The sequence below is a fragment of the Gobio gobio genome (genome assembly GCF_949357685.1).
Source record: "Gobio gobio genome assembly, chromosome: 7".
Lineage (NCBI taxonomy): Eukaryota > Metazoa > Chordata > Actinopteri > Cypriniformes > Gobionidae > Gobio > Gobio gobio.
In genome coordinates this window covers 43,253,521-43,280,811 of record NC_137103.1, presented here as the reverse complement: position 1 = coordinate 43,280,811, position 27,291 = coordinate 43,253,521, and the positions used below count along the sequence as shown (strand labels likewise).

Here is a 27,291-nt window from a genome sequence, read left to right as displayed (position 1 = left end):
GGAGTTTTAAGATGATTCATTTATTTTAACTGGAAGTTCAAAGAGAATTCACAAATTCTCTCCATTGATGTTTAGTTGTATTTAAATCCCTCAAATAACAAGGTCTCCATTGTGTTCATAAAATGTGATAAAGGAAGACTGTTAACTTCAAAGTGAGGCAGCCTAAATCACTTTAATGTTGTATGAGGTAAATTTAAACTCCTTACAACACAGTGCTTTTCCCACAGTACTGGATAAATGATGGAAAAATATGAGTTATGAGAGTTCAAAGAAAATCATTAATGATTAGTTCTATCCTTTCAAAAATGTGAGCACAGTAAACATACATTGTACTTATATTAAAATAAATATATCACAAAAATGGGTTACATAAATAATGTAATTCCTTGCAGTTTATACTTTTAATAGGTTTTATTTAATAAATTACACTGTTGACAAGACTGTAGGATAAAAACACTTTAAAATCTTTAAAAAAATAATTTATGCAAAAATATTTTGAGGGAAAAAAAACTTTAGAGGCTAAAGAAACAATGTGGAAAAAACATCAGTTTACTACACTGTGTGTAAAGAGTGATTTATGTAACAGAGTGGAACCATGATGGCTGAGATTGTGCCTCAATGTGATGTCATTTCCTGGTCCATCTCAGATGTTGTGCTTTGGTGCTCTGGAAGTCTGTAAAAAGCACAGAATAATCAGTCAAACGAATGACAAGCAAGAAAAGCATTTATTTCTCTAAATTAAATAACTGTCTAACTACATTTAAACACAATGCAATCTGTTTAGATGCCTATCTCCAATGTTAACTGTAGTAATTGTGCATTTTAGTTATCATAACTTTCTGCAAAAAGTCCAAAAACTGACTCTGATTCTAAATGTGATTCTGATTAAGTAAGAGTGTAACATCTGAAATGATTTACACTACTATTCAAAAGTTTGAGGTGGGCAAGACTTTTTAATATTTTTGAAAGAAGGTTATGCTCATCAAGTCTGCATTTATTTTATTAAAACAATGATTAATACTGTGAAATATTATTATAATTCAAAACTACCTTTTTATTTGAATATATTTAATTCCTGTAATGGCAAAGCTGAATTTTCAGCATCATTACTCCAGTCACATGATGCCTCAGATATCATTCTAATGTGCTGATTTGCTGCTCAAGAAACATTTCTTATTATTATCAATATTGAAAACATTTGTGTTTCTTAATATTTTTGTGGAAACTGATACATTTGTTTCAGGATTTTGTTTTTTGATGAAAAAAATCCGTCCTCACATCTCAATCTCGCATCGTTTCCTCATGTCTTAAAAAATATACATCTAAGACGCAAGGAAAGAAAACAAGGATGCACAATTTAAGAAAAGAGAAGCACCCTCACCATTAAATCTTATCTTCATTACACCTCAAAGTTTCCTCCTCTTCACCAGTCAGAGGGAACATCCGCATCTTCCATGGTGGCAATGGCTACATAAGAGGGAAACAAATGAATGCAAGTTTGATAGACAGACAGATCAAATAAAATTACATTTTACCTCTCTGTCCTCCACACTGGCTTCTGCCGGAGCTTCAGGAGGACTGAAGGAACAGGTGGAGGGGACAGGAGAATATACAGGTGGGTGACAGTGAGCAGCGTGGTCTCTCACGGACACAAAAGAGCAGCTTCTCCTGGATGACCTGTGGAGAGAAAGAAAAAGGAAAGAAACAACAAAGAAAAGTTCAATCATCAGCAGCAAATATGTACTGGAGAATATATGTGCAATAAGTCCACATATACAATAGCCATAATACACACAGACCTGATTCTGTTTGTTCTGTCCTGATCCAAGCAGGACCCGCAGAGTTTCTCTCTACGCTCATAACTCTGGTGTCTCTGAAAGAAATCTTCATCTTCTATTGCTTCTAACTGAGAGAGATAAAGCCAATCACTCCACAACAAACTGCCACTGATGATATTCATAATTTTTATGAACTACAGTAAGTTTATAACTATAAAACATACCCCTTCCTCCTGCTCATCCTCCTCTCTTTTCAGTAAAGGAGACATATCCACCTTTCGCCAACTGAAGTGAGTAAAGAGAAACGAATACACATGAATTCATCCACATCTTTATGCATCAGCAGTTATTGAAAGTGACTCATTGAGCATCTATCAAGCACCCTATGGGTGGTCGGTCAGAGCAAAAGTATAGTAAAATATAGATATTTTTTCTGGAAATTCTAAGAAAAATTATTTGATTTAATTGCTTAGTAATGCCTAGTTTTAGATAATCCAGTGAATTAAAGGAACACGCCAACTTTTTGGGACTTTATCTTATTCATCGTATCCCCCAGAGTTAGATAAGTCCATACATACCATTCTCATCTCCGTGCGTGCCATAACTCTGTCTGACACACTCACTGCTAGCCTAGCTTAGCACAAAGACTCAATAAGTGACAAAATAATGACAACATTTTCCTATTTACATGTTGTGATGTGTATAGTTACATTGTGTACTAAGACCGACGGAAAATGAAAAGTTGCGATTTTCTAGACTGATATGGCTAGGAACTATTCTCTCATTCCTGTGTAATGATCAAGGAATTTTACTGCCATACCATAAGTGCAGCAGCGCAATGATATTATGCAGCACCTGCAAATATTCCCCAGCGCTCTCTGCGCAAGCAGCAGATTGTCACGTTGTGTAGCGGACCTGTCCGAATGATGGCCAGACTTTACTGATGTTTCATGGAGTTTATTGAAACCGTTTGATCTCCAAAAAATCCCCGTAAGAGCTGAACAAATAAAGCAAAGAAGTGCGCATTAACATCTCGTACACAAACTCTCTCTCTTCATAGCATTATCATTAACATATAGCGAAATACACAAAAATACTCATTACAGATGACAGTAAACAAGCGCATACACACCTTATGCCTTTTCGGGGGTGCTTAACAAACTGCAAACTTTAAATCTGCCTAATCACTCCGATGAACCGCGAGCTCTCACTATCTTTCCATAGCAAAATAAAACTCCCTACTTATTAAAACAGATAATGCAGACCTTAAACCTATTTAAACACACAGAAATGTCAAAAATGTGCACAAAAAACAAATTATAAGTTAAATCATAATGAAGTCTGTTACACGTTGGTTATGTTGATGGAAGGTAGCCTATTTTCAGGTGCTGCATAATATATAATTGCGCCTGCCCTGCACTCATGGTACGGCAGTAAAATTCCTTGATCATTACGCAGGAATGATAGTATAGTTCCTAGTCATATCGGTCTAGAAAATCACAACTTTTAATCTTAGTACACAATGTAACCATGCACATCACAAAATGTAAATAGGAAAATGTTGTCATTATTTTGTCACTTATTGAGCAGTAGGCTAGCTGGAGCTATTTACCTCCAGTCTTTGTGCTAAGCTAGGCCAGTGGTGTGTGTGTCAGACAGAGTTATGGCACGCACGGAGATGAGAATGGTATGTATGGACTTATCTAACTCTGGGGGATACGGGAAATAAGATAAAGTCCCAAAAAGTCAGAGTGTTCCTTTAAATACTTTACAAATGAAATGTATTTTATTATTTTTTAACTACTAAAATAACCAAAATATTATTACAATCATGAAAAATATAATTATATAATGAGAGTTAAAATCAAAACACTTGGGCTGAATCCGAAATCGCTGCCCTATACCCTTAAAGGGTTAGTTCACCCAAAAATGAAAATTCTGTCATTAATTACTTACCCTCATGTCATTAGACACCCGTAAGACCTCCGTTCATCTTCGGAACACAAATTAATTTTAGTTGAAATCTGATGGCTCTGAAAGGCCTCCATTGGCACAATGCACGGTTCACTCTCAAGACCCTTAAAAGGTACTAAAGACGTCGTTACAAAGTCTATCTCACTACAGTGGTTCTAAAATAACTTTATGAATCGGCGAGAATAGTTTTTGTGAGCAAAAAAACCCTAAATAACGACTTATATAGTGATGACGATTTCAAAACACGGCATCATGAAGCTTTGAAGCGTTATGAATCAGTGAGTCGAATCAGCAGTTTGGATCGCCAAATTTCAGCAGTTTGGCGGTTTGACACGCGATCCGAATCATGATTCAACTCACTGATTCATAACGCTTCGAAGCTTCATGATGCCGTGTTTTGAAATCGTCATCACTATATAAGTCATTATTTAGGGGTTTTTTGCGCACTAAAACTATTCTCGCCGATTCATAAAGTTATTTTAGAACCACTGTAGTGAGATGGACTTTGTAACGACGTCTTTAGTACCTTTTAAGGGTCTTGAGAGTGAACCGTGCATTGTGCCAATGGAGGCCTTTCAGAGCCATCAGATTTCAACTAAAATATCTTCATTTGTGTTCCGAAGATGAACGGAGGTCTTACGGGTGTCCAACGACATGAGGGTAAGTAATTAATGACAGAATTTTAATTTTTGGGTGAACTAACCCTTTAAATAGGGCACTATTTGAAGTGACAGCCATTTGTAGTGGATGATGTTTGTTTTCAATGTTTTCAAGTGTACTCATTTTATCCCACACTGCACCGCAATAACGAGTGTACAGCCGATGAGTGTACTCAACGGCTGTCCGAATTCGCTCACTCGCTTTCATTCACTCCTTCAAGTGAACCGTATTAGTGGACTAACATAGGGAATAGTGATTGAGGGTTTAGGGGGCGATTTCGGATTCAGCCTTAAACAGTAAAACTAACATCATATTAGCACTCAAATACACTATCATTCAAAAGTTTGGGGTCAGTGCAGTATTCTGTTTTTAGAAATTAATATTTTTATTCAGCGAGGATGAATTACATAAATGGATCAATGGTGATTTATAATGTTACAAAATATTTCTTTTTCAAATAAATGCTGGTTTTTTTACTTTCTATTCAACTAAAAATTCTGATAAAATATCAGTTTCCACAAAAATATTTATTTATCAAATAAATGCAGCCTTGGTGAGCATTTGAAAGAATATTCTTTCAAAATCAAAAATAAAAAAAAACGACTGACCCCAAACTTTTGAATGGTAGTATACTGCAGCTCCTGATGTCTCTCTGATGGCAATACCTGGGTGTCAAAATGTTCTTATACTGAAGTTTTTCCACTTTGTCTGAGGTGAACAAAGACATGGGAATGACAATGTCATCAGTGCTGAAAACACTCTCACGGTTCCTCCTGCGCAATGGAAACTAAAACAAAACAGGACAGTATATGATTATTTTCCTCAAAATATTAACATCTAACTAGATTAGCATTCCCCTCAAGGTGAGAAACACTGATCTTTGTTTGGATTAGAGCAAATTGAGATATATAGTATTCATGGTTTGGTCAAAGGGCAGACCTGTGAGTTTCTCTGCTGTATGGGTGTACAGTAAGAGACGGTCACATCGTCTAAAGATTCCTCCACTTGACTATCATCACTCTGGGAGAGCAGATCAGACTTGGGTGTAATACTGGAGATCTGCAAGTCTAGAACAAAGCAGTATTACTACCTTAAACATCTCAGAGTCTTTGTTGTATATGAGTGAAATTAAACACATGTACGGTACCCATTGGCCTGTCAGAGCAGTGTCTCCTCCTCTTGCCCTCTCTGTAAGCTCGACTGCGGTGCTCTTGGGTACATGCCCATCGTATAGGAGTGCTCTCCCTTCTGTGTCTCTTCAAGTTCTTTCCGTTTTTCGGTCGGGGACTGCAATCTATTATCATTAATTATAGAACGTAAAGACATATTCCTATTTATCAGAACATGCATATTCATATAAGAAAACAATGAATATTCATTGCACACATGGGTGAGTTTCACAAAACACGTCAAGATCACATCACCCCAAAATCAAAAGAAAGAAATAAGAAATAATATTTTGCATAAAGTAAATGAAGCCTATTTTAGGGCATTTAGGGCCATTTTTTACATTGTGACTATATTTCCATTATATCCACTATATGTCTAATAAATCACATTTACGCCCCATATTCTCTTTAATATAACACGCAAAAAATCATATTCTTATTACAGTTTTTCTCAGTCGCTTTGGTCATTTTTCTCAGTCACTTGTGGTCTCAAAATTACTCGTTCAACCTCCACATCATCTAGTCATTTGTGCACATCATAAAAGCAATTTATCATCGTTTTGAATAAATTGCAAATGCTTTTGTTACATTAATGCACTTGATTATGTACAATTGTCTGCTGTTTCCTACATTATCAATTGCAATTATGTCATGTTATGTCATGTTGATCAAAAAATAGAGTTATTATAGAGTTATATTATCCTGGTTCTCTGTTGTATAGTCTTATCCCTCAAAACATCTAGGCATTAGTTCCTTGCACAAGTCAATAAATGCAAAATGGTTGAAATAGGTGTCATAATGCATCACGTATATTTTCTATACATTTCTATTACACTTTTTTTATTTATTTATTTTTTGTAAATCAGTCCTGAATTGATGAATTGTGGAGATGAATTTTGAATTTCACTAATGAAGGGAAATGTAAAGGGCAAGATTATGTAAAGGGTTATGACCAATGATCAACCAGTTCACTAAAATAGCTCAGAGATGCATCTCATGAAGCTTTATTTGGCGAGCATATATAGACAGAGTACCACACTGTGTTGCAAATTCTGACAACAAGGAAATAAACCGGCAAGGGCCACATGTTCTCAATCATGACCTTACAGAGGCTGAGGCAGGGTTAAAAGGTACAGCCAAATGCTGGGGGAAAAAATTTGTCATATTATAGTAGTCCACTTGCATTTTACATTATACAGTAAATATACTTAACATAATGTAACACACAGGTGAAGTGAATAACACTGATTATCTCTTCATCACGGCACCTGTTAGTGGGTGGGATATATTAGGCAGCAAGTGAACATTTTGTCCTCAAAGTTGATGTGTTAAAAGCAGGAAAATTGGGCAAGCGTAAGGATTTGAGCGAGTTTGACATGGGCCAAATTGTAAAGCTAGATGACTGTGTAGTAAACGTTTATTGTACGGGAAGAAGGAGGCGGGAACCGGCGGACAATCAAAATAACTTTTAATTAAACAAACACAAACTAAAATGGTGGCGACAGCCCCTCGCGGACGACTGTCGCCTACATACAAATAAACACAAAATTAAAATAATAAGCTGCAGCCCCTCACGGTCGACTGCAGCAACACATAACAAAACATAAATAAAATACAACATAAAATCCAGGCCTGGTCCTCTCTCGTCCCTCACTGTCGTCGCTCCTCCTTTATAGTCCCTCACTCCTCCGCGAGGGCCGAGATCGCTGCGGCGCGCAGCTGGCGCTCATCCTCCCTGATGAGCGCCGCCTCGTCCCGCCCTCACGGTCCCTCTGCCTCGCTGTTCGCCACAGACTGGTTCAGAGCATCTCTGAAGGAAGGAACAGTGGTGAACCGGCAACAGGGTCATGGGCGGCCAAGGCTCATTGATGCACATGGGGAGCAAAGGCTGGCCCATGGAGTCCGATCAAACAGACGACCTACTGTAGCTCAAATTGCTCAAGTAGTTAATGCTGGTTCTGATAGAAAGGTTTTAGAATACACAGCGCAGTTTATCGTAGTTTGTTGTGTATGGGGCTGCATAGCCGCAGACCAGTCAGGGTGCCCATGCTGACCCCTGTTCACTGCCAAAAGCGCCAACAGTGGGCACGTGAGCATCAGAACTGGACCACGGAACAATGGAAGAAGGTGGCCTGGTCTGATGAATCACGTTTTCTTTTACATCACATGGATGGCCGGGTGCGTGCCTTACCTGGGGAACACATGGCACCAGGATGAACTATGGGAAGAAGGCAAGCCGGCGGAGGCAGTGTGATGCTTTGGGCAATGTTCTGCTGGGAAACCTTGGGTCCTGCCATCCATGTGGATGTTACTTGGACACGTACCATATACCTAAGCATTGTTGCAGACCATGTACATCCTTTCATGGAAGCAGTATTCCCTGCTGGCTGTGGCCTCTTTCAGCAGGATAATGCACCCTGCCACAAAGCAAAAATGGTTCAGGAATGGATTGAGGAGCACAATGAGTTTGAGGTGTTGACTTGGCCTCCAAATTTCCCAGATCCCCAATCCAATCGAGCATCTGTGGGATGTGCTGAACAAACAAGTCCAATCCATGGAGGCCCCACCTAAAGGATCTGTTGCTAACATCTTGGTGCAGATACCGCAGCACACCTTCAGGGGTCTGGTGGAGTCTATGCCTCGATAGGTCAGGGATGTTTTGGCAGCAAAAAGGGGACCAACACAATATTAGGTCATAATGTTATGCCTGATCGGTCTTGTCTTTTTCTTTACAGTATATATCTTGACAGAAACAACAGTAAAAGTGTAACTGTGAAACCTGTCCAGTCTCTTGCAATCAATATCCCACATAGAGTAATGTGTACATTTGTACTGTTTAAATTTATTTATGCCATAAACATAAAGTGCAGTCTTGTGCATTTTCAATCATTGTCAGCAATAGTTTACATCTGAAAATACTGAGGTTATTGTTATATTGACAACATGACTAAACATTTTGATTATCTTGTTTGTGAACAATGACACAAGGACTTGTCATTCGGATGGCACTGATTCATGTTCATTGGCATCAATACTTACGAGAGATGAACTAAGGATTTTGAGCAAGTTACATGCTTTTGCAGGTAATCCATTGTGTGGTGCTGTTTCTATGAATTGTTTTGAGAAATGAACTTGGTTTGAAAATCTTAAGGGTGATTCAAGAAATGTACCAAAGCAACTGAGAAAAACTGTAATGTAATGGAAAAAGATGTATTATTTAAACTGTAAATTATTTAAAGAGCACCTATCATGGCATTTAAAATGTTCCAAATATTGTTTTAGAAGTCCCCAACAACAGTTTTGCATGCATGCAATGACAAAAAAGACTTTAGTTTTCTTATAATATGCATTTATTTTTACCTGTTTTGACAGCGATTCTCAAATGATTCCTTTAGTGATTCACTTTTCAAAACCCCGCCTTTACGTGACGCTAATCTGCGGTGATTGGTCCAATGACCCAGTCAGTTGTGATTGGTATAGTCTGTGCAGATATTCTCGGAAACGGAACGCCCATCAAAGTCTTATAATGACAGTAATTTGTTAATATGTTTCAGGAGTTATGAATATGAAAACCGCGTCGGTACTGTTTGATTGTAATATGAGCCTCAGCTGATCTCATTCATAAAAAAACTCCTCACGAAGACTCGCGACAAATCAACATCCCTCAGGGCTTTTAGTTCAAAAGTGTGCAGATGAGGAGAAATATTGGTAGATTCTCAGATGTCTGTCAAATTTCTAAACAGAGGAGTATTTTTTATTCAATACTTCCTCAAAATGGGCAGAAATAGCCTAATCATGAGCGATTGAGTCTCTTATGTGTTGTTTTCAATTCATACTGGCAGCCGGAGGGCGCTCTGTGCACATGTAATCCATATATGGTACAGACAGACAAAGAAGATACCATGTGCCATAATAAAAGTCCATAATAAAAGCTTCCTGAGATCGCGAAACATACATTTGACGACTAATAATAAACACTCAATCGCGACGATGTATGGTTTGTCTTCAAGCCACTTAGTCTTCAAATGCTCATCCTTGGGCAGATGAAAAAAGTTTGCTTTTGAGTCGCACTTCAGAACATAGCGTCTCGTCGCCATGATGTTTTCTAGTTTTCACTGGCGTCTTGGAGCGCAATAAGTGGGCGTATCGTATTCAAATAACTTGACAAGTTGACGTCATCTAGTCAGAGAAAAAGCTTCGTTCTTCTAACGATTCTTAAAAATGACTCCGAGTCGACTCTTACTTTTGAAAGAAAATAACTATATATACGGTGCACTGTCATATTTCAAGCTATCACAGGATGTTTTTGTTCACTTAGATCTATGTTACACACTACATGAAAGGTAAATTTCAAAATTCCATGATAGGTGCTCTTTAAAGGTCATAGCAGTATTTGTTATACTGCCTTTTATTTTTCTGATTTAAATTTTAAAAAATTGCATGGACTCAACATGTTAGCTGTTACAAAGTATTGGGTTGTTTGAGATTGTATTATTTACAATATTAATTTAAAAGAATATCAGGAAGATCATGGAAATACTACGGGGGCTACAGTGCCTTCAGGCTGGATTTGTGAGTCAGTGTAGATCTCCACTCATGTTCTGAAAGCTAAAGGATTGCGGATAGACTGCCTGAGCCACAGAGATAAACATAAACAATACACCACAACATTATGACTAAACCCATCCAGCAGCCTACACACACTTTAAAACATCATCCCACACACTGGACTTCAGAAGAACTGACACTGAGATGATTGTTGAGGAAATATTCCTAGCTTTCCTACTTATTTTTTTGCAGTTTGTTCATTGACTACAGGGAAAGCACTGGCAGAAAATCAACTAAACAGCATGAGGCGCTTTTTCACTTTAGAAACCCGTACCACACTTCCATTCCAGTGCAATCACTCACTCACTCTGACAATATCTCTCCGTTAAGAATAGCATTGCTGTTTCAGGATCATTAGGCCCCCTAGTCAGACAATAACCAGCAGAGCAGAGAAGAGTGGCAGACCATTAATGATTAGAGCGGGTGAGTCAGAGTCCAGTGCCAGGTCAGCTCACTTCAACCCCAGCAATGCATTAAGACTGTGGAGCAGCTATCGACTTCAACATGACCTTCAGATCTGCACTGGGAATGGGCATCACTGTGTATTAAAAAGTATTGAGGACAGAGGTGCCTGAACATTATTTAGGCAAACATGCTTGTTGTGATGTCACAACATGGAAATAAATAAGGTTATGTTTAAGATATATATAGGTTATGTTTTAATAAATAAATAGTACATCAATTAAATATACACTAGTTTGAGGTTGGTAAGTATCATGTTCAACAAGGATGCATTTATTTGATCAAAAATACAGTAAAAATAACCATTTTCTATTTAAATATATTTTAAAATGTAGGCAAAGCTGAATTTTTAGCAGCCATTTCTCCAGTCTTGTGTCACATAATCCTTCAGAAATATTTCTAATATGCTGATTTATTGCTCAATAAACATTTCTTCTTATTATGATTGTTGAAAACAGTTTTGCTGTTAAAACTTTTGTGGAAACTATGTATAAACAAAGTAAAAGTCTTTACTATCTTTCATATAGCTGAATTAAAAAAAATCTTACTCACCCCAAACTTTCAAATGGTAGTGTATAAAATTATATGTATAAATAATAATCAAATTGTTCTTGAAATAATAAATAGGTTATACATGGAATAAAGGTTGTTTGAGATTGTATTGATACTGTTAATAAAAAGAATATCAAGGAGATCATGGAAATACTAAGGGGGCTTGACCGCAACGAGCAACGAAAGATCATTGGTGTGTTTGCTTAAAGCTGCACTATGTAACTTTTTGTTACTTTTCGTCCACTAGAGGTTGCCTATTCAAAACAAAGGCATAGTTTGATGACGCCGCATTTGAGCGCAGAATCTTGGGACATGTGGTCTTCACCTCACAGCTAGTGGAAAAGAATCGGGATAGGACTCGGGCAGAAAACATGTTCATGGATGCGATTATTAACGTTACTGAAGTATGAAGCAGAGCAGGACCGAGTGTCGTGGGAGCTGAGCAAGGCCGCTGGAGCGATTGTTAATAAGAAGAGCGGAAAACACGCCTCACGAGCAGCGGGACTCTTATTATATCATAGTCGCCGGCAGGACTTTTATTATGCCACAGTTGCCGGCGCCACTTCCGCCTTTTCTGGTCATGAGTATGAGGTAACGCAGCTCTGTTTATCATATTAGATACATTTGAGTGTGTTGAAAATGATGTTATGACGTTACTCTGTGCGTTCGCTCAGCGGCTGCTATGACTCGGCTGCAAAATAAAACTGGAAACCGAGGGTAACGCAGATATGACGCAATTGACAGGCGACTCTCTCACACATCCCGGGTCCTTGGTTAAAATAGCAATTTTCTTACGATTAACAAATAGTTGGAAACATTTGGGATATTGTAAGTACTCAACTGAACAAAATATATAACACTGGCCTAGTGGTTTTTGGGTATTTTACTGATTTTTTTTTACAAAGTGTGTGTAGGTGTGTAGAGTGCCTCAACAAGCTGAATTTGCAGCAGCCATTACTCCAGTCATGATCCTTTCATTATTCTACCTAATTATTATGTGCTGTGTGTTTTTATTAAGTGTCTCATTTGTAGCTTATCAAAATTCTAATGGCAAACTACTGAACTTAATTTAAGTCTCTTAGTTTGACACATTTTGCGACAACAGTTTTTGTTGCTGTTTCTATTAAAATAGACAATAAAGAAACATTGGGAAGAACAAACACATTCTTACTGAATAGCGATCGGGAGACTCTGCCTCTAGAGCCGAGACAGTGATGGGGACTGGAGCGCTCTGTCTTCAAGAGGAGAGATTGCTGAAGCACATTTTCTTCAAACAGAGCATTTTGAAGATGGAAGGACAATGGAGTTTCTGATGGATAGAGTAAACAGGACATAGTAAAAAATCCTTCAAATAACACACAATAGGAAAACTTTATAGTTGCACTGCACTTAAAGGGATGGTTCACCCAAAAATGAAAATTACCCCATGATTTACTCACCCTCAAGCCATCCTAGGAGTATATGACATTCTGCTTTCAGACGAATACAATCGGAGTTATATTAAAAAATGTCCTGGCTAATCCAAGCATTGTAATGGCAGTAAATGGCAGCACAAAATTTGAAGCCCAAAAAAGTGCATCCATCCATTATAAAAGTAATCAACACGGCTCCGGGAGGTTAATAAATACAGAAGGTGGTCTGGTGGAAGCTAGATATTTTACTTCATAAAGTTTTAAATATGGATAGTTTTATTACACAAACCCATTAATTCGCTTCAGAAGGCCTTTATTAACCCCCTGGAGCTGTGTGGAGCACTTTTGTAATGGATGGATGAACTTTTTTGCCATTATAATGCTGGGAAGAGCCAGGACATTTTTTAATATAACTCCGAATGTATTCGTCTGAAAGAAGAATGTCATATACACCTAGGCTGGCTCGAGGGTGAGTAAATCATGGGCTAATTTTCCTTTTAGGGTGAACTATCCCTTTAAATATAGTGGTGATAAAGTAGATGTGAGGCTGTGGTTAGTTAGTATTGAAGCATCTGTAGATAAATAAAATATTAAAACACATTGTCAAAATGTCAAAACATTGTCAAATGTGAAAAATGACGGGATGTTGCATTTGAGTCATATTACAGTTTGAACTGAACACAGAGGTTTTATACCGATGACAACCAAGGCTAATTTTATCTACCTACTCCACATTCCTGCTGCTACACGCAATCAGCAAAACAGCAGGAACGGCACAATTTTGACATGCTGATGGAGTAACGGTCTGATATAAGGCAATTTATTCTGAGTGAATTGAAGTGACGGCCTAATGCAGTGAGATGGATGAGTGATTAATGGATTGCTGTAGTATTAACCTTTAACCTTTATAAAACCATTAATATCATAACATCCAATTACCACTGCAAACATATGAACACTCTGCTACTGCTTAAGACAGACTCTGTTCTAAAACCTAGAGAGTTGCCTACGTAGGTAGCATTTGAAGGCATCTAAAACAACATCACATGTATCCTTTGTGGAGAAGACCATTTAAATAGCATTACGACAGTCTCCATGGAAAAAAAATCCTTGCAAGATGGTGGATAGAGCAAGAAAAATGTCAGTTTTAAACCATTCATCTCTCTACCTGAGGACAGTGATAGAACACGATGCACTTTGCCGCCTGTACTCTCTTTTCTGCATGCAGGGTTTGTGCACACAGAGGCAGGATCACAGGAGGCGCAATTGGGAAAAAGAGAAGGGGAAGACGGCAGAACCTGTGAAGAGAAAGAAAGAAAGAAGGCAGATGTAACCAAAACAGGGAAGTTCTGAGAAGTTATGGGCAGATGGGAGAATACAAATCTCGGGAAGCATAATTAGTAATCAAATGTCTCTTCATGATGCTAAAGGCCTGATTTGCAGCTAAACAATCCAGTCCTGATTTGTCCAACTGAGCATTAAAACAAATAAAAAGAGTTGGACGTACACAGCTAAGTTAAAGGGATAGTTCACCGAAAAATTCTGTCGTCAGTTATTCACCCTCTTGTTGTTCCAAACCTGTATGAATTTCTTTCTTCCGCTGAACACAAAAGAAGGTATTTTGAAGAATATGGGTAACAAATAGTTGATGGGGCCCATTGACTTCCATGGTATGAAAAAAATTCTATGGAAATCAATGGGGCCTATCAGCTGTTTGGTTACAGACATTGTTCAAAATATATTTTTTTGTGTTCAGCAGAAGAAATTCATACAACTATCCCTCTAATAAGGTCAAATCTATGGCACGCAGTGCTCTGGGGAACCATTACGACATAAGCAATGCATGAAAAGGAAAATCATGGCAGCCAGAATCAAATAGCTATAAAAATGAGAATCATAAACAAGGTTAAAGGAAGTGCACCAGGCACCAGCTGGAAAATAGACTCAAAACATGGTGTGAGTCACGGTGCAATGTGAAGAGGGCTGGCACACACACTGTTTTATAAAAGGACTAGGTTTGTACTGAGAGGATTCTGTCATCATGTTGTTCCAAACCTGAATAAAAGTATAGTTAAAGAATAGGAATAATTTAATGATAATAATAATAACCATTTTCATTTACTATGCATAACAATACATGGAAAACTGAAAATGCCACATAGAGACCAATTTTTGAGTGCTCACACAAATGAATAATTGAATCAGTTATTGTTCAATTAATTGAAACGCACAGTCTGAACTGAATTCATGGAAATTAATCAGACTTACCAACTCTTACAGTTTTTTCTACTGACATGCTGTGACCCATGACACAAAGATCAAAAAATGAATGAGATTCTTTTTGCAAAAAGTTATGGCCATATAAAAACATCACCAGCAAATATATTGCAAAAATATATTTATTTTGTTTATTTTTCTATGTTGCAGACTCAATTGTTATGGTATTTATGGTGTTTGTGTAGCTTAAAAAAGTCCCATACTCACAATATGCTTTCACTGAGATTCTAATTTTGTGTTCCACTAAATGAATAAAGTCATACAAAATTGGAACAAAGCATATCATTTGACAGGATTTTCATTATTGGCTGAACTATTCATATAACAGATTCAGTGTTGTTTGTCTGTTTTTGTTATTACATTCCATTTTGGTAAATACATTTTCATCCTGCTGATTCCAAGTTCTGGCCTTAAAATTAAAATGTCTGATTTACAATTCCAGGCTGATCATAGAGGACACTGAAGGACAGCAGGGTAGACCTCAAATCAGCCAGCAGCAATTACAAGATTATCATCATTTATGAAAGTGCAGCTGGCCTGAGCACAGCATGTTAGCAGTTTTCAAGGGAAAGGATAGAAAAAAGCTAGGCTATTCTTTCTGAGCTCCCTGTGGGGCTGTTGGGAAAACACAAACACACACACACACACACACACACACACACACACACACACACACACACATCTGGTTTACTATCTTTGTGAGGACTCTCCATAAGTGTAATGGTTTTTATAATGTACAAACTGTATATTCTATCCCCTTACACTAACCCTAAACCTAAAAAAACAAAAAACTAATTCTGTATGATTTATAAGTTTGTTTCCTCATTGGGGCCTAAATTTAGGTCCCCACGGTGACACAAGTCCCCACGAGTCAGTGTGTATGCAGGTTGCAAGTCCCCACCAGGATAGAAAAACATGAACACACATACACATACACACACACACACACACACACACACACACGTTGGGTTTTCATATTTTATGGGGATGTTCCATAGACAAAAAAACACAGTGTATGATTTATAATCTGTTTTCCTCATGGGGACCAAACAATGTCCCCACAAGGACAAGAATTTGGGATATTACCACCTTTGTGGGGACATTTTGTCCCCAACACACACACACACACACACATATATACACATATGCAGTGTAAATGTTGGACATGCAGTAGCACACAGCAGTGACTGCCAAAAGTTAAGACACTTTTACATCAATTTTGCTTATAAATTCCAACCTGTTCTCTGTGAGACAACGGGTCCATGACGAAAAGTCTAGGCTTGTGATAAGTAACAAGCGGCCGAGTCCGAGCTGACATAGAGGTGACATCCACCTGAGGGAGATACTGTTGTCTGTGACATGTTCGCTTCCTCTTCTGCCTGACTTTGTGTAAACACTGTGGCCCACTGTGAACAAAGGCACACGTGTATGTCATTTGGCTGCAACAGTAGGGATCTTCAGAAATATGATCATACAACAAGAGGGCGAGTTTCATTGGTTTTCCTCTCCACTCAGATTTTCTCATCCTTTCCCCCCTTTCTAATTCTTAAATGTCTTGCTCACTCATTCCGTTTCCCACTGGGCCGAATGATTCATCCTGACATTCACATGAGATACATAAATTTATACAAATTTATACATAAACATGTATCAAAATGAGGGAGCTTCTACAGTGCTGCAATAAATACAAAATTCATGAATGATATTAAGACAAACAGCTTTCCTGTAGGTGTCTTTGGAGCTTGTGTATGATTAAGTAAAATGATCTCTACCATGTCAAAACAATGACAAATCTCTGGTGTGAATATTCCTCTTTCAATCTAGTTTCTTGACCAATAAATATCTAGCAACCAATGCTTCAATAACATGTAGGACAATTAATCACAATTCCTTTTTTTATTTCAAAGTGCCTCTATTATGCCATTTCTGCATAATGTACATTGCAGCATCACCACTTTTCTTGCGGTGTCTGAAGCGGTTCAATAAAGGATTCAGACTTTTTTTCCTTTCCTACTCTGGTCTGATTGGTCAGGTGGCCCAGTCTGTTGTGATTGGTCTGCCGCTTACAGTGATTGTCGAAACTAAATGGCCAATAACATACCTGAATTTCAGCTCTGGAAGCTTTCTCTGCACTTGTATACACATTGATACGAACAGTAACGACGGCATTGGTTTTACCCTATCAATTCGAGTCCTCATACTTTTGAAGTGAATGCAAAGTGGATTTGCTTTCGCAGCACAGAAAACAGCGTCTTCATCACATGACGACAACACTAAACAAACTCTTCCAAGCCTCAGCAACAACTGCAGTGTTTGAGGGTGGGTCAACAAACCTTACAAACCTACGTAGGTTCATGCAGGGAGACTGTCATTTTCTAAACTTTGCAGACCTTTTACATTCAAAAACAGCTTTATGACACACTACATGAAAGATAATATCACAATCATAATAGGGGCACTTTCAAAAAATGACTCTGTGACATATCTGAGGTTCATTTTAGCCTGTTGATGAGCTTGTAGGTGCTGGTTTGCTCCTCACCTGCTGTTAGTTGTTTTCTGTTGGCCTCTCCAGCGATTGCAGGGTCCTTTCGATATCGGTGATGAAGAAGGTGAGGCAGACAAAGATGGCATTAGGCTGTTCACAATCTGAGTCAGCTGCGCACTCTGAACACACACACAGATACAACCATGAATTTTGTGGGGTTGATTGAATCAGTGTTCTTGTCTATGTTCTTTTCTAAATGCCTGTGCTTTTCTTAAGCACCTGTCTCTCAATGTTCCTCAGAAGGCGTGTGGGGCTGCTGGGTTCCATCTCTAGATCAGAGTGCAAATCTTGCATGTTCCCAGCTGTGAACGATAGATCCATGGTCTCTGTCCACAAGGCGTGTTGGATCTGCCTGTCCGTCAGGGGCTGAGACTCTGCTAAAACCACATGACCCTGGAAGACATATTAATGCATCAAAAACCCTCAATGTGCCATTTAGAAATTAAATGTGATTTTTTTTTTTTTTTTTATTCAAGTTCAATTCAACAATTTGAAATCTGAATTGAAGTATCAAATAGCTGTAGAGTTACCATTCAAAATTGAATTTAAAGGAGTAGAATTCAAATCTGTCAAAGTCAAACTGTGGGAATGTATTTTATCATAATACATGTTTTTATCATAATACATTTTTTTTGTATGAATTACATTTTAAAATGTTTAATAATCAATGTTTAATTTAATTTGTAAATTAGAGCATTCTTTGAAATTAAGTGTGCTATATTTTATAAAGTGCATTATATTTATATAATTATATCATAATTAATTTTCATTTAAAAAACTGAGGTGGAAACGCACTTCATTTCCCAGAATTCTCTATTTACTCAATATCTTATAATCAATAGATTAAAATTAAATTATATATTTTTTTTAGGGCTGTCAAAAGATTAATCGCATCCAAAATAAAAGTTTGTGTTTACATAATATATGTGTGTGTACTCTGTTAATTATCATTTATATATAAATACACACACATTCATGTATATATTTAAGAAATATTTGTATGTATATACATTTATATAATCTATAATATATATAAATATAAATGTTTTATATATAAAAATAATATTTTTTTCTTAAATATATACATGCTTGTGTGTGTATTTATATATAAATAATAATTAACAGAGTACACACACATATATTATGTAAACACAAACTTTTATTTTGGATGCGATTAATCGCGATTAATCTTTTGACAGCCCTAATTTTTTTTATAAAACTATCTAAAAATATGCAGGCCATTTTCATGACTGTTGACTGTTTGTACCAATTTATCTGTTACACAAGACTATTGAATTTTCTACTGACTAAATTCATTTTCAGTCATTCACCACACTGTTAGATGGTCATTTCAAATCAAATTCACACAGGGAGCCAATTCATAAAATTTGAAATTCTAACTGCACAGCCCATTTCCTTCCTGATCTAGTAGATACCGTGTTAGTTCTTTACCTTATTAGAGAGGATCTGCTGCTGGAGTTTTTCGAGCCATGGAATCTGAGAGTCCAGCTCAGACAGTCTCATCTGCAGCCACGTCCAGCGACTGCAGAGTTCAGCTCTGTCCTTCAGCCATCTCAACTCACAGACACGCCAACTACCCCCACACAAAGACAGAAAAGGTCATTTAGCTGAGATTTTATCCAAAGTGACTTCACACAAAGACAATCCTCCAGGAGCAATCTTGGGAGTGTTTAGGAAACCTGTTCATGAAACTGACCCAAAATTTGCTTAACAATCACAGAGACAAAAGGAAAACTTTCTGACCATAAAGATATTTCTCTGCCTGTCTTCCTCTCTGCAGATATATACATTAGCGCAGACTCTCACTCCAAATGGGCAAATTCCAGGAATATCTACAAAGCAGTGGAGCAGCAGTGAACTCAAACAAATACATTGAGAAGAATGAGTCTTCCTGATCCCTGTATAAAAACTTTCTCTCTGTCTCTCTCTCTCTCGGAGTCGACACACATTTACAGGGCACATCCCTGCTTCAACAAAACAAATGGCATAGAACAAGTGAGCAACCAAATCTAGCATTCCTGAATTGTAAATATGAGACCATAGATGGCTTTGTTGCTTCCTTTGTTCCTCAGGGGAGTCCAGACCAAATAATATCACTACATGAACTCTTTATTGCACTGCATATATTCCAAAGCCAACTATGCAGACACTGAAGCTCCAGTAAAACTTTGGGTCCTTTGATTTTTTTTTCAGAATTAAGTAACCACAACTTAACCACTTTAAAACATGAACATCTGTGAAAGGAAAGAGAGTGCTGACGTCAAAGGTGTGCATTCCACTGGCTGAGAGCCGAATCTCGATCCACAAAAAACGCCCTTAAGCAATTCTGTTACTAAAACCAAATAACTTATTTAAAACCTTGTAGCAATGTTCTCAAATCAAGTTTCTTTAGAGACTCCAGAGCAATGGCCACTGGCTTGAAACTCTGATGAGATGCATAGATGGTAATTGAGATTGCCGGGATATATGAAAAAGTCACTGAAACTATGACCTGTGGAGAAGCAGATCCAACAACCACAGACAGCTGCTACCAAGACTAAGGGGAGTTCGCTCTTACAGCAATTTTTAGCAAAAAAAGCAGTCAGAATTGCAACGTATGCAATGGGAAAAAGTTGAACACAGTTCAAATGTATGCAAGTCAAGGATTTTATAGTTTGTAAAACAGTTCATGGGATTAAGGAGGCGGGAACCGGTTTGGCTCATTTCTTGAAACAGAAATTACATCCTCAAAACAACATGGACAAATCTCCAAACCACTTGGCAAATGTTCACAACAGAATAGCATTTCTCATTCATTTCATCAAATTGCAAATGTCTAAGGACATGTCTCAATGTCTCAGTACATCTTTGCAAATGATTAAGTACAGGTAGCCTACATTTAGCACAATTTCCAAGTGAATAGATCTTGTTGATCTAAACTGATTGTTTGATTCTCAGTCTAATGGTCGTTCGCTCCAAAACGTGTCAGCGTCATTTCATTGTATAAGTCATCACATGCACAATAGTCTGTTCAATTGTCAAAATAAGTCAATAACATAATACCATGAATACCATATATGAATCCCTTGGAAAGGAGGACTTTCACACATCTCAGATGACCAAACAAACGGTATGTTTAGTTACCTGACAGGTGCTGTCCATGACTGTGAATGCTGCCAAACATATATGTAAGCTTGACCAAGCAGGACCAGTACAATTTCTGTACATGGAGGCACCTGGCCAAGAAAATGAACAAGCGCAACTGCCTGCTTGAGGAAGAGGAAGAGTGAGGATGAGAGGGGGAGCCCGTGGATGAAGAGGGGTAGAGAGGGGAAGAGAGGGGTAGAGAGGGGTAGAAAGGGGAAGAGAGGGGAAGAGAGGGGTAGAGAGGGGAAGAGAGGGGAAGGAAGAGGTAGACCTGGAGTAGGATGTGGCCAAAGAAGACAGGGACCAAATTTATCAGATGCGATTCTACTGAGTACCCATGGGTTGACATTGAGAAAGGCTGGACAGAGACTTCACCCCAACCTCAGCAGATATAAATAAATAAAAAACTTTGAAAATGCATGAATGAATCGAATGATTTTACAAATGTGGAGAGAAATAAATATTTTCATCAATATGCAGTACTGATCTTGTGTGTACTGTTTGGTCAATATATTCATATACTTTACTCTAACAATATCTCTGAAAAAAATCAAACCCAGATTATATCATTAGAAAAGTAGAAATTTTATAAGTGTTTACAGTAAGATTGAGAACAGCAGCGTGTGGATGGCCAGGAGGGTGAGGACGGTCATTTTCATAGTTTTTTTGTTTGTGTGTTTATATTACAGTATATTATGCTGTATACATTTTCTTTTTACTCTGATGTATGGAAGTTACTTTATGTGTGTGAATGATAATGGTTACAATTTCCTTGGCAGTATGAGTGCAATGTGTGATGTCAAACCTTGGAGGCTACTCTTACCCTAAAATCCTATTTATTTATTTTTTTTCAGTTTTATACACAATTGTATTCTGTTAGCTAGACAAAAATGAAGGACTGGGCTAAGACTGAAAGGTGGACATGAGGGATATTTCAATGGTCCTCTGCCATAGTGACAAAACATCTAAACATTTTGACTTGCAGTGCTTACACAATGTCAAAGGGGCGAATCATTTTGGGGGCAATGACTGTTTAAATGAGAAGGAAATTTAGATTTGACACATGAGTGAACTGGGAGAGGTATGAGCTTTTGCAAGTGAACCATGGTGTTGTGCCGAACCATCCACGTTATTTTGGCAAAAGCACCAAGAGTGTTGAGAACGTCCGGTCTGTTTCAAGAAATGAGCCAAAGCAATGAGAAGGATCTTTGCCACTTTCGTGGCACTGACTATTTATATGGGAAAGGAATTTAGTTCTGAAGCATGAGTGAACAGTTTTGGGAGAGATATTTGCTTTTGCAAGTGAGCTATAGTGTTGTGCTGAACTGTAAGACTGTTTTGCCAAATGATCTTACAATTTTGAGAATGTAATTTCTGTTTCAAGAAATGAGCCAAAGCAATGGAGAAAAACTGTACTAAATAAATAAACAAACTGAAAGTAAAAATGGCAGCCTCCTCACGGCCATACACATAATAAAATGTAAACAAAACGCAACATAAAATCCAGGCCTGTTCCTCTCTAGTCCTTCCCTGTCGTCGCTACTCCTTTTATGCATCCGAGCTCCTCCGTGAGACACAAGCTGGAGCTCATTATCACTCACGCCACCGGCCTCGCCCCGTTCTCTCTCGTCCTGCTTGCCACATAGTTAAACTAATATTATTAAAGGGGCTATATGCAACTTTCCCCCCAAAATAAACGTAACAATAGCCTTTTTATTTTACCATTTATGACACAAACATCTCCTGATGAGCATACTGACACCTTGTCCGCTCACAGTGGGTGCACCTATAAGCCTGTATCCTATTTTTCCTATTTTCTGTCGGGTCGGATTTTTCCCGCGCTGTCTGCGGATGTGACGTCACCACCGCTGCGAGAGCGATCAGAAAATAAGAGCAGTTCTGTTTTTTGGCCACAGGTGTCAGTCGCGAGTTTAAATTTCAGAAAAACGCATATAGCCCCTTTAAAGTAAAACTAAAACCATAAAAAAACCTTAATGTTTCTTGAAATTTTGTTTCTTTAACGTTTATTATAAATTTCCATCAAGAGGTGCATACATTTTTGGTCAAGATCTTGTATTGACAATGCAAGAGTCCAGTACTCTGTAAAGTCTACTCCAGCACATCCCAAAGACTTTCAATGAATTTAAAGGATTTGTTCACTTTTAAATAAACTTTTGCTGATAATTTACTCACCCCCATGTCATCCAAGATGTCCATGTCTTTCTTTCTGCAGTCGAAAAGAAATTAAGGTTTTTGATGAAAACATTCCAGGATTTTTCTCCATTCAGTAAGAGACTTCAAAGGGCCCCAAACGGTTCAAGGTCCAAATGAGTTTCAGTGCAGCTTCAAAGGGCTTTAAACGATCCCAGACGATGAATAAGGGTCTTATCTAGCGAAACAAAACAAAAATTTAGTTTTATAAGCACAAATGCTCGCCTTGCTCTGTTCTGTGATGCGCGTTCGTGACGTCACGTAATACGCAATAACGTTGAAAAGGTCACGCTTGACGTAGGCGGAAGTACCGAGTCAGTGTTTACAAGTTGAACGTGCACATACCAAGTCAAACGCTGTTTACAAAAAAAAGGGAGTTAAAATTTAAAACAACGATGTCGGATGATTTTGAACTTCGGGGAGTACACAGAGGAAGAATTTAGGCAGATGGAAGAGACTGCTGCGGCGACACACACCTCTCAAGCATCGGGCAGACGAAGATCTAACGAAACGTGGTGGTGCACATGTAGCAAATGCCAACCATTGCCAACAGAGGAAGAATCTCAATGCTGCCACGACTGGACTATTTCAATCCTGCCATTAGAATCAGTCATTGAGTCAGCTGCCCTGTTTCCATCTCGCTGCATTACCGAACAAAATGGATTTCCACCGTTACTGAGCAACAGCGTTTTATAGGTGTGTTTTAGTTTGCCCAAAATTAACTGGAGACGCCGTCCGTAATTGCGTATTACGTGAAGTCACAGAACAGAGCAAGGCGAGCATTTGTGCATATAAAACTTAAACTTTTTTATTATTTTTTTAAATGACCGATCATTTCGCTAGATAAGACCCTTATTCATCGTCTGGTATCGTTTAAAGCCCTTTGAAGCTGCACTGAAACTGTAATTTGGACCTTGAACCGTTCGGGGCCCATTGAAGTCCATTATATGGAGAAAAATCCTGCAATGTTTTCATCAAAAACCTTAATTTCTTTTCGACTACAGAATGAAAGACATGGACATCTTGGATAACATGGATGTGAGTAAATTATCAGCAAAAGTTTATTTAAAAGTGAACTAATCCTTTAAGGTCTGGACTCAGAGATGCCAATTCATATGTGAAAATGATTATTCATGCTCTCTCTCTCTCAACCATTCTTTCACAATATGAGCCTGATGAATCTTGACATTGTCATCCTGCAATATGGCCATGATGTGTCTTCCTGCATGGTTGTTTAAGCTACACACTCCATCAATTAAGGTTAGAAGAACTTTGGCCAAACATATAACATGCTAGAAACATAATAATCACTGCAATAATGATCCAATCATTTAATGTTGCAGGAATTTCCAAGTACTCAAGTTATTGTATGCCTTTTTAATGTAGTCTGAATAGTTTTGATAGGACAAAATATTAGCGTACTGTCATTGACCCATATCAATGATATTGTGACAGCGCTTAAAACTGCATGCTGGCAAAATAATCCAATACAACCCTAATGTTGCTCCTCTTGCCCAATAAAGCCATTGTAAAACAAATAAAGCTTTAAAAAAAATACACAATTTTACAGACCTCTAACTAAGCCCATTTTCTTGACAAGTCTGAAACGGAATGAGGGATTAGAAGAGATGCAAATAGGAAAAAAGTACTCCAATAACCATTCCATTCACTTCAAAGATTTGTCTTATGATACTGGATGTTCTCCCATTCAAGTGTATGCTGCAACCTTACAGCGTAAGTGCCGAGTGGGCGAGCAAATAACAGAGACGGACATGAAAGCTCTGATCTACAGGCTGGCGAAGGGCATCTCTATTTATTTACTCATCCCAGGGAAAGGAGAGTGCAGCTGTCTATTTCACTGCGGCTGTACAGAAACAGGATCGGAGGAAGAGCCAGCTGCACATGAACACACTAGATAAAAATCTGCTGTCAAAATGGTGACAATTTCTCAACAGCTGTGTATAGAACAGAGTACTTCTGTGTCTGTAAGCAAAGCTCCTAAAGAAACATTACACTGCCAGAGCCAAATGCTTCCTCTTTCCATCTTCTATGGTGCTGTTTGTTTTCCCAAACTTGTCGTTACGCTCCCTCGCGGCTTGCCAAAGACTCATGGCTGGCCTGTCATTTGAAGCTCTCTTTTACTGCCTGGCAACTACTATGTAGAGATTAATTCTAGCCTTCAATTCACCTACTTCAAGATCTCACCCAAGGTTATTTGTTGGTATTTTGAAGCTAGAAACTTATATTTATTTGTTTATTAAGCTTTCTGACTTGCATAGTAATAGTGTCAATTCTATTCTGAGGTAAGGTGGTTGTTTTTTTATTAATACTTTTACTCAGAAAGGATGCATTAAATTAACAAATCAAAAGTGACAGTAAAGACATTTATAAAGTTTTAAAGATTTCTATTGGAAATTAGATTTCTATTATTGCAGACCCTGGACAGGGGGACAATCCATCAACATTGATAATAAATGTTTCTTGAGCAGCAAATCAGCATATCAGAATGATTTCTGAAAGATCATGTAAGACTGAAGGCTGTTGAAAATTCAGGAATAAATTAAATTTTAATAGAAAACATATCTTAAGTAGAAAACAGTTATATTAAATTGCAATAATATTTCACAATATCACTGTTTCGTAGTATTTTTTACTGTATTTAAAAAAAAACTTACTTTTTTACATGGGAGTGTAGGCTATAAAGCTAGAAAGAACATTCAATATTAAATATTAATAAATGTTTATCAGTGAACTATCAGCACATGTTTCTCACACAATATCATAAAGATTCAGAAGACTTGTATGGTTTGCCATGTATTGAGCTTGATAGACAACTGTTATTTTTTCACTTTGAACTGTTGTTGTTTCAAGATCAAAACTACCCCTTTTGTGTTCTCCTAAAAAATATTGAACATTATGAGTACAATAAAAGAAATACTTGTTAATGTCTTCCAATTAGGTCCATCTTTTTCCATGTGTCAGAACTAAACATTCAGTAACACCATTCAACATCACATCATACTCACTGTGGTTCCACTGAGGTCCCTTTGGCGTCTTCATGTTCCCACTCCTCATCTGAGCTGCTAACTGTGGCATCTGAGTCCAGGGACTCCAGCACCCTGTGCAGAACAGCATGGCCACTGTGTGCTAAATTCTGCACATCTCTGGATTTCAGAGGTTGCCCGTGTGCTTGAGGGTATTGAAGGTTTCTTCCAAGAGCCTGCTCTACCTCCTGCATCTCTACAGCATGAAAAAGATGCTCTGATGTCATGGGGTACTTCGGGGAACAACGTGTTTCAAGAAGTTTGCTCTTCAAACCCTCCAGTTGGTGGCTATAGTGTCTAGAGGCATGTTCACCAAGCATCGCCAACACCCTCTGTTGTAAACGTCCAGCTCGATTCGCCAAAGAAACATGCTGGGAGAGATGCCACAATGACTGAATGATCAATCCTTCCTCCATTTCGTCCACACTGTCGACCGATGTCTGATTTGAAGCATCGTTCTTCCTGTTACAATGTGGTGCTTGCTCTGAGGAAAGAGATTTGGTGCCCACTTGACAGTCTCTTGTAGAACAACCATGTCGCAGAGGGTTGGGGTTGTGACTGGGCTCTACCACGTCTAGTCCATTGTCTTCAAGAATGGGCATGAAACACATTTGGGGAGCACCTGCTAGAGAACCAGTCGAGTTTCTGTTCAAAGAGAGGAGGGTGAGCAGTGGTTCCGGGCTTGACAGCAGAAAGGCTTTGGGATGTGAATCCTGAAACATGGGCGACAGGAGCATCTCTGGGAGCTGAGGAGAACCTTTAGAGGATAGGAAGTCCAGGTGGACCATTGAAGGGATGTTCTGCCAAATCCTCTGTCCAAAACTATTGTCCACATCCAGACCAAGTGCAACACCGCTGCAGTCCATATCCTCACTCAAAGCAGAGGATAATTTGGATTTAATGGATTTTGATCTGATGTTTGGGTGAGTCATTCCCTCTTCCCAGTCCTGGAACTGATGAATATATCCTCAGATCCAGGTCTTAAAACATCAACTGAATCTGTGAACTGATCGTACAGATCTGTTAAAAGAGACACCGATTATTACACAGTAACGTACTGTACAAGCGATATGACTATGTGAAAGTGAATAACTTTATCAATAACAATCGTTATTTAAAACTATATTATAAAACTAATTATAGCAGAAAAACAAGAGAACAACTGCAAATATGTGTAAACGGTTAGATTACCAAAAAAAAATCGCTCACGCGATAAGCGTAATAGTATGAAAATAACGGCAGGATGGGAAAAAAACGTCATCTCACCTTTAACAGCCGCTCATTTCAAAAACAAAATCGGACAGACCAGAAATCATAGCCAGAATTAGATTACCATCCATGAATGAATCATAAATACAGTCTTGCAAGTCATAAACAATACCGATTTGTCAGTTTTATTAGCAGAAATCGACTGATCCGTCTGATGTTCCTTCACAAAACTGAAAAGCCGCC

General features: G+C 38.1%; 1 protein-coding gene across 4 annotated transcripts; it reads right to left on the bottom strand.

Annotated features, from left to right (window-relative positions):
- On the bottom strand, positions 1–27,291 carry kansl1l (KAT8 regulatory NSL complex subunit 1-like). 4 transcript variants are annotated; one of them, XM_079822166.1, is made up of 16 exons: positions 27,106–27,291; positions 25,822–26,845; positions 18,890–19,031; positions 17,657–17,830; positions 17,432–17,556; positions 16,130–16,298; positions 13,784–13,913; positions 12,375–12,512; positions 5,560–5,706; positions 5,352–5,479; positions 5,078–5,199; positions 2,003–2,063; positions 1,800–1,906; positions 1,536–1,677; positions 1,382–1,467; positions 1–673 (listed from the first exon to the last, which is right to left on the bottom strand). In XM_079822166.1, exons 2-15 carry the CDS (start codon positions 26,769–26,771, stop codon positions 1,384–1,386), a joined length of 2,619 nt encoding a protein of 872 aa, XP_079678292.1. In that variant the 5' UTR covers positions 26,772–26,845; positions 27,106–27,291; the 3' UTR covers positions 1–673; positions 1,382–1,383. The 4 variants fall into 4 exon arrangements, with proteins under 4 accessions (XP_079678292.1, XP_079678291.1, XP_079678290.1 ...); XM_079822165.1 differs by having other exon boundaries at positions 25,822–26,859; positions 27,106–27,288; XM_079822164.1 differs by having other exon boundaries at positions 5,021–5,199; positions 27,106–27,280.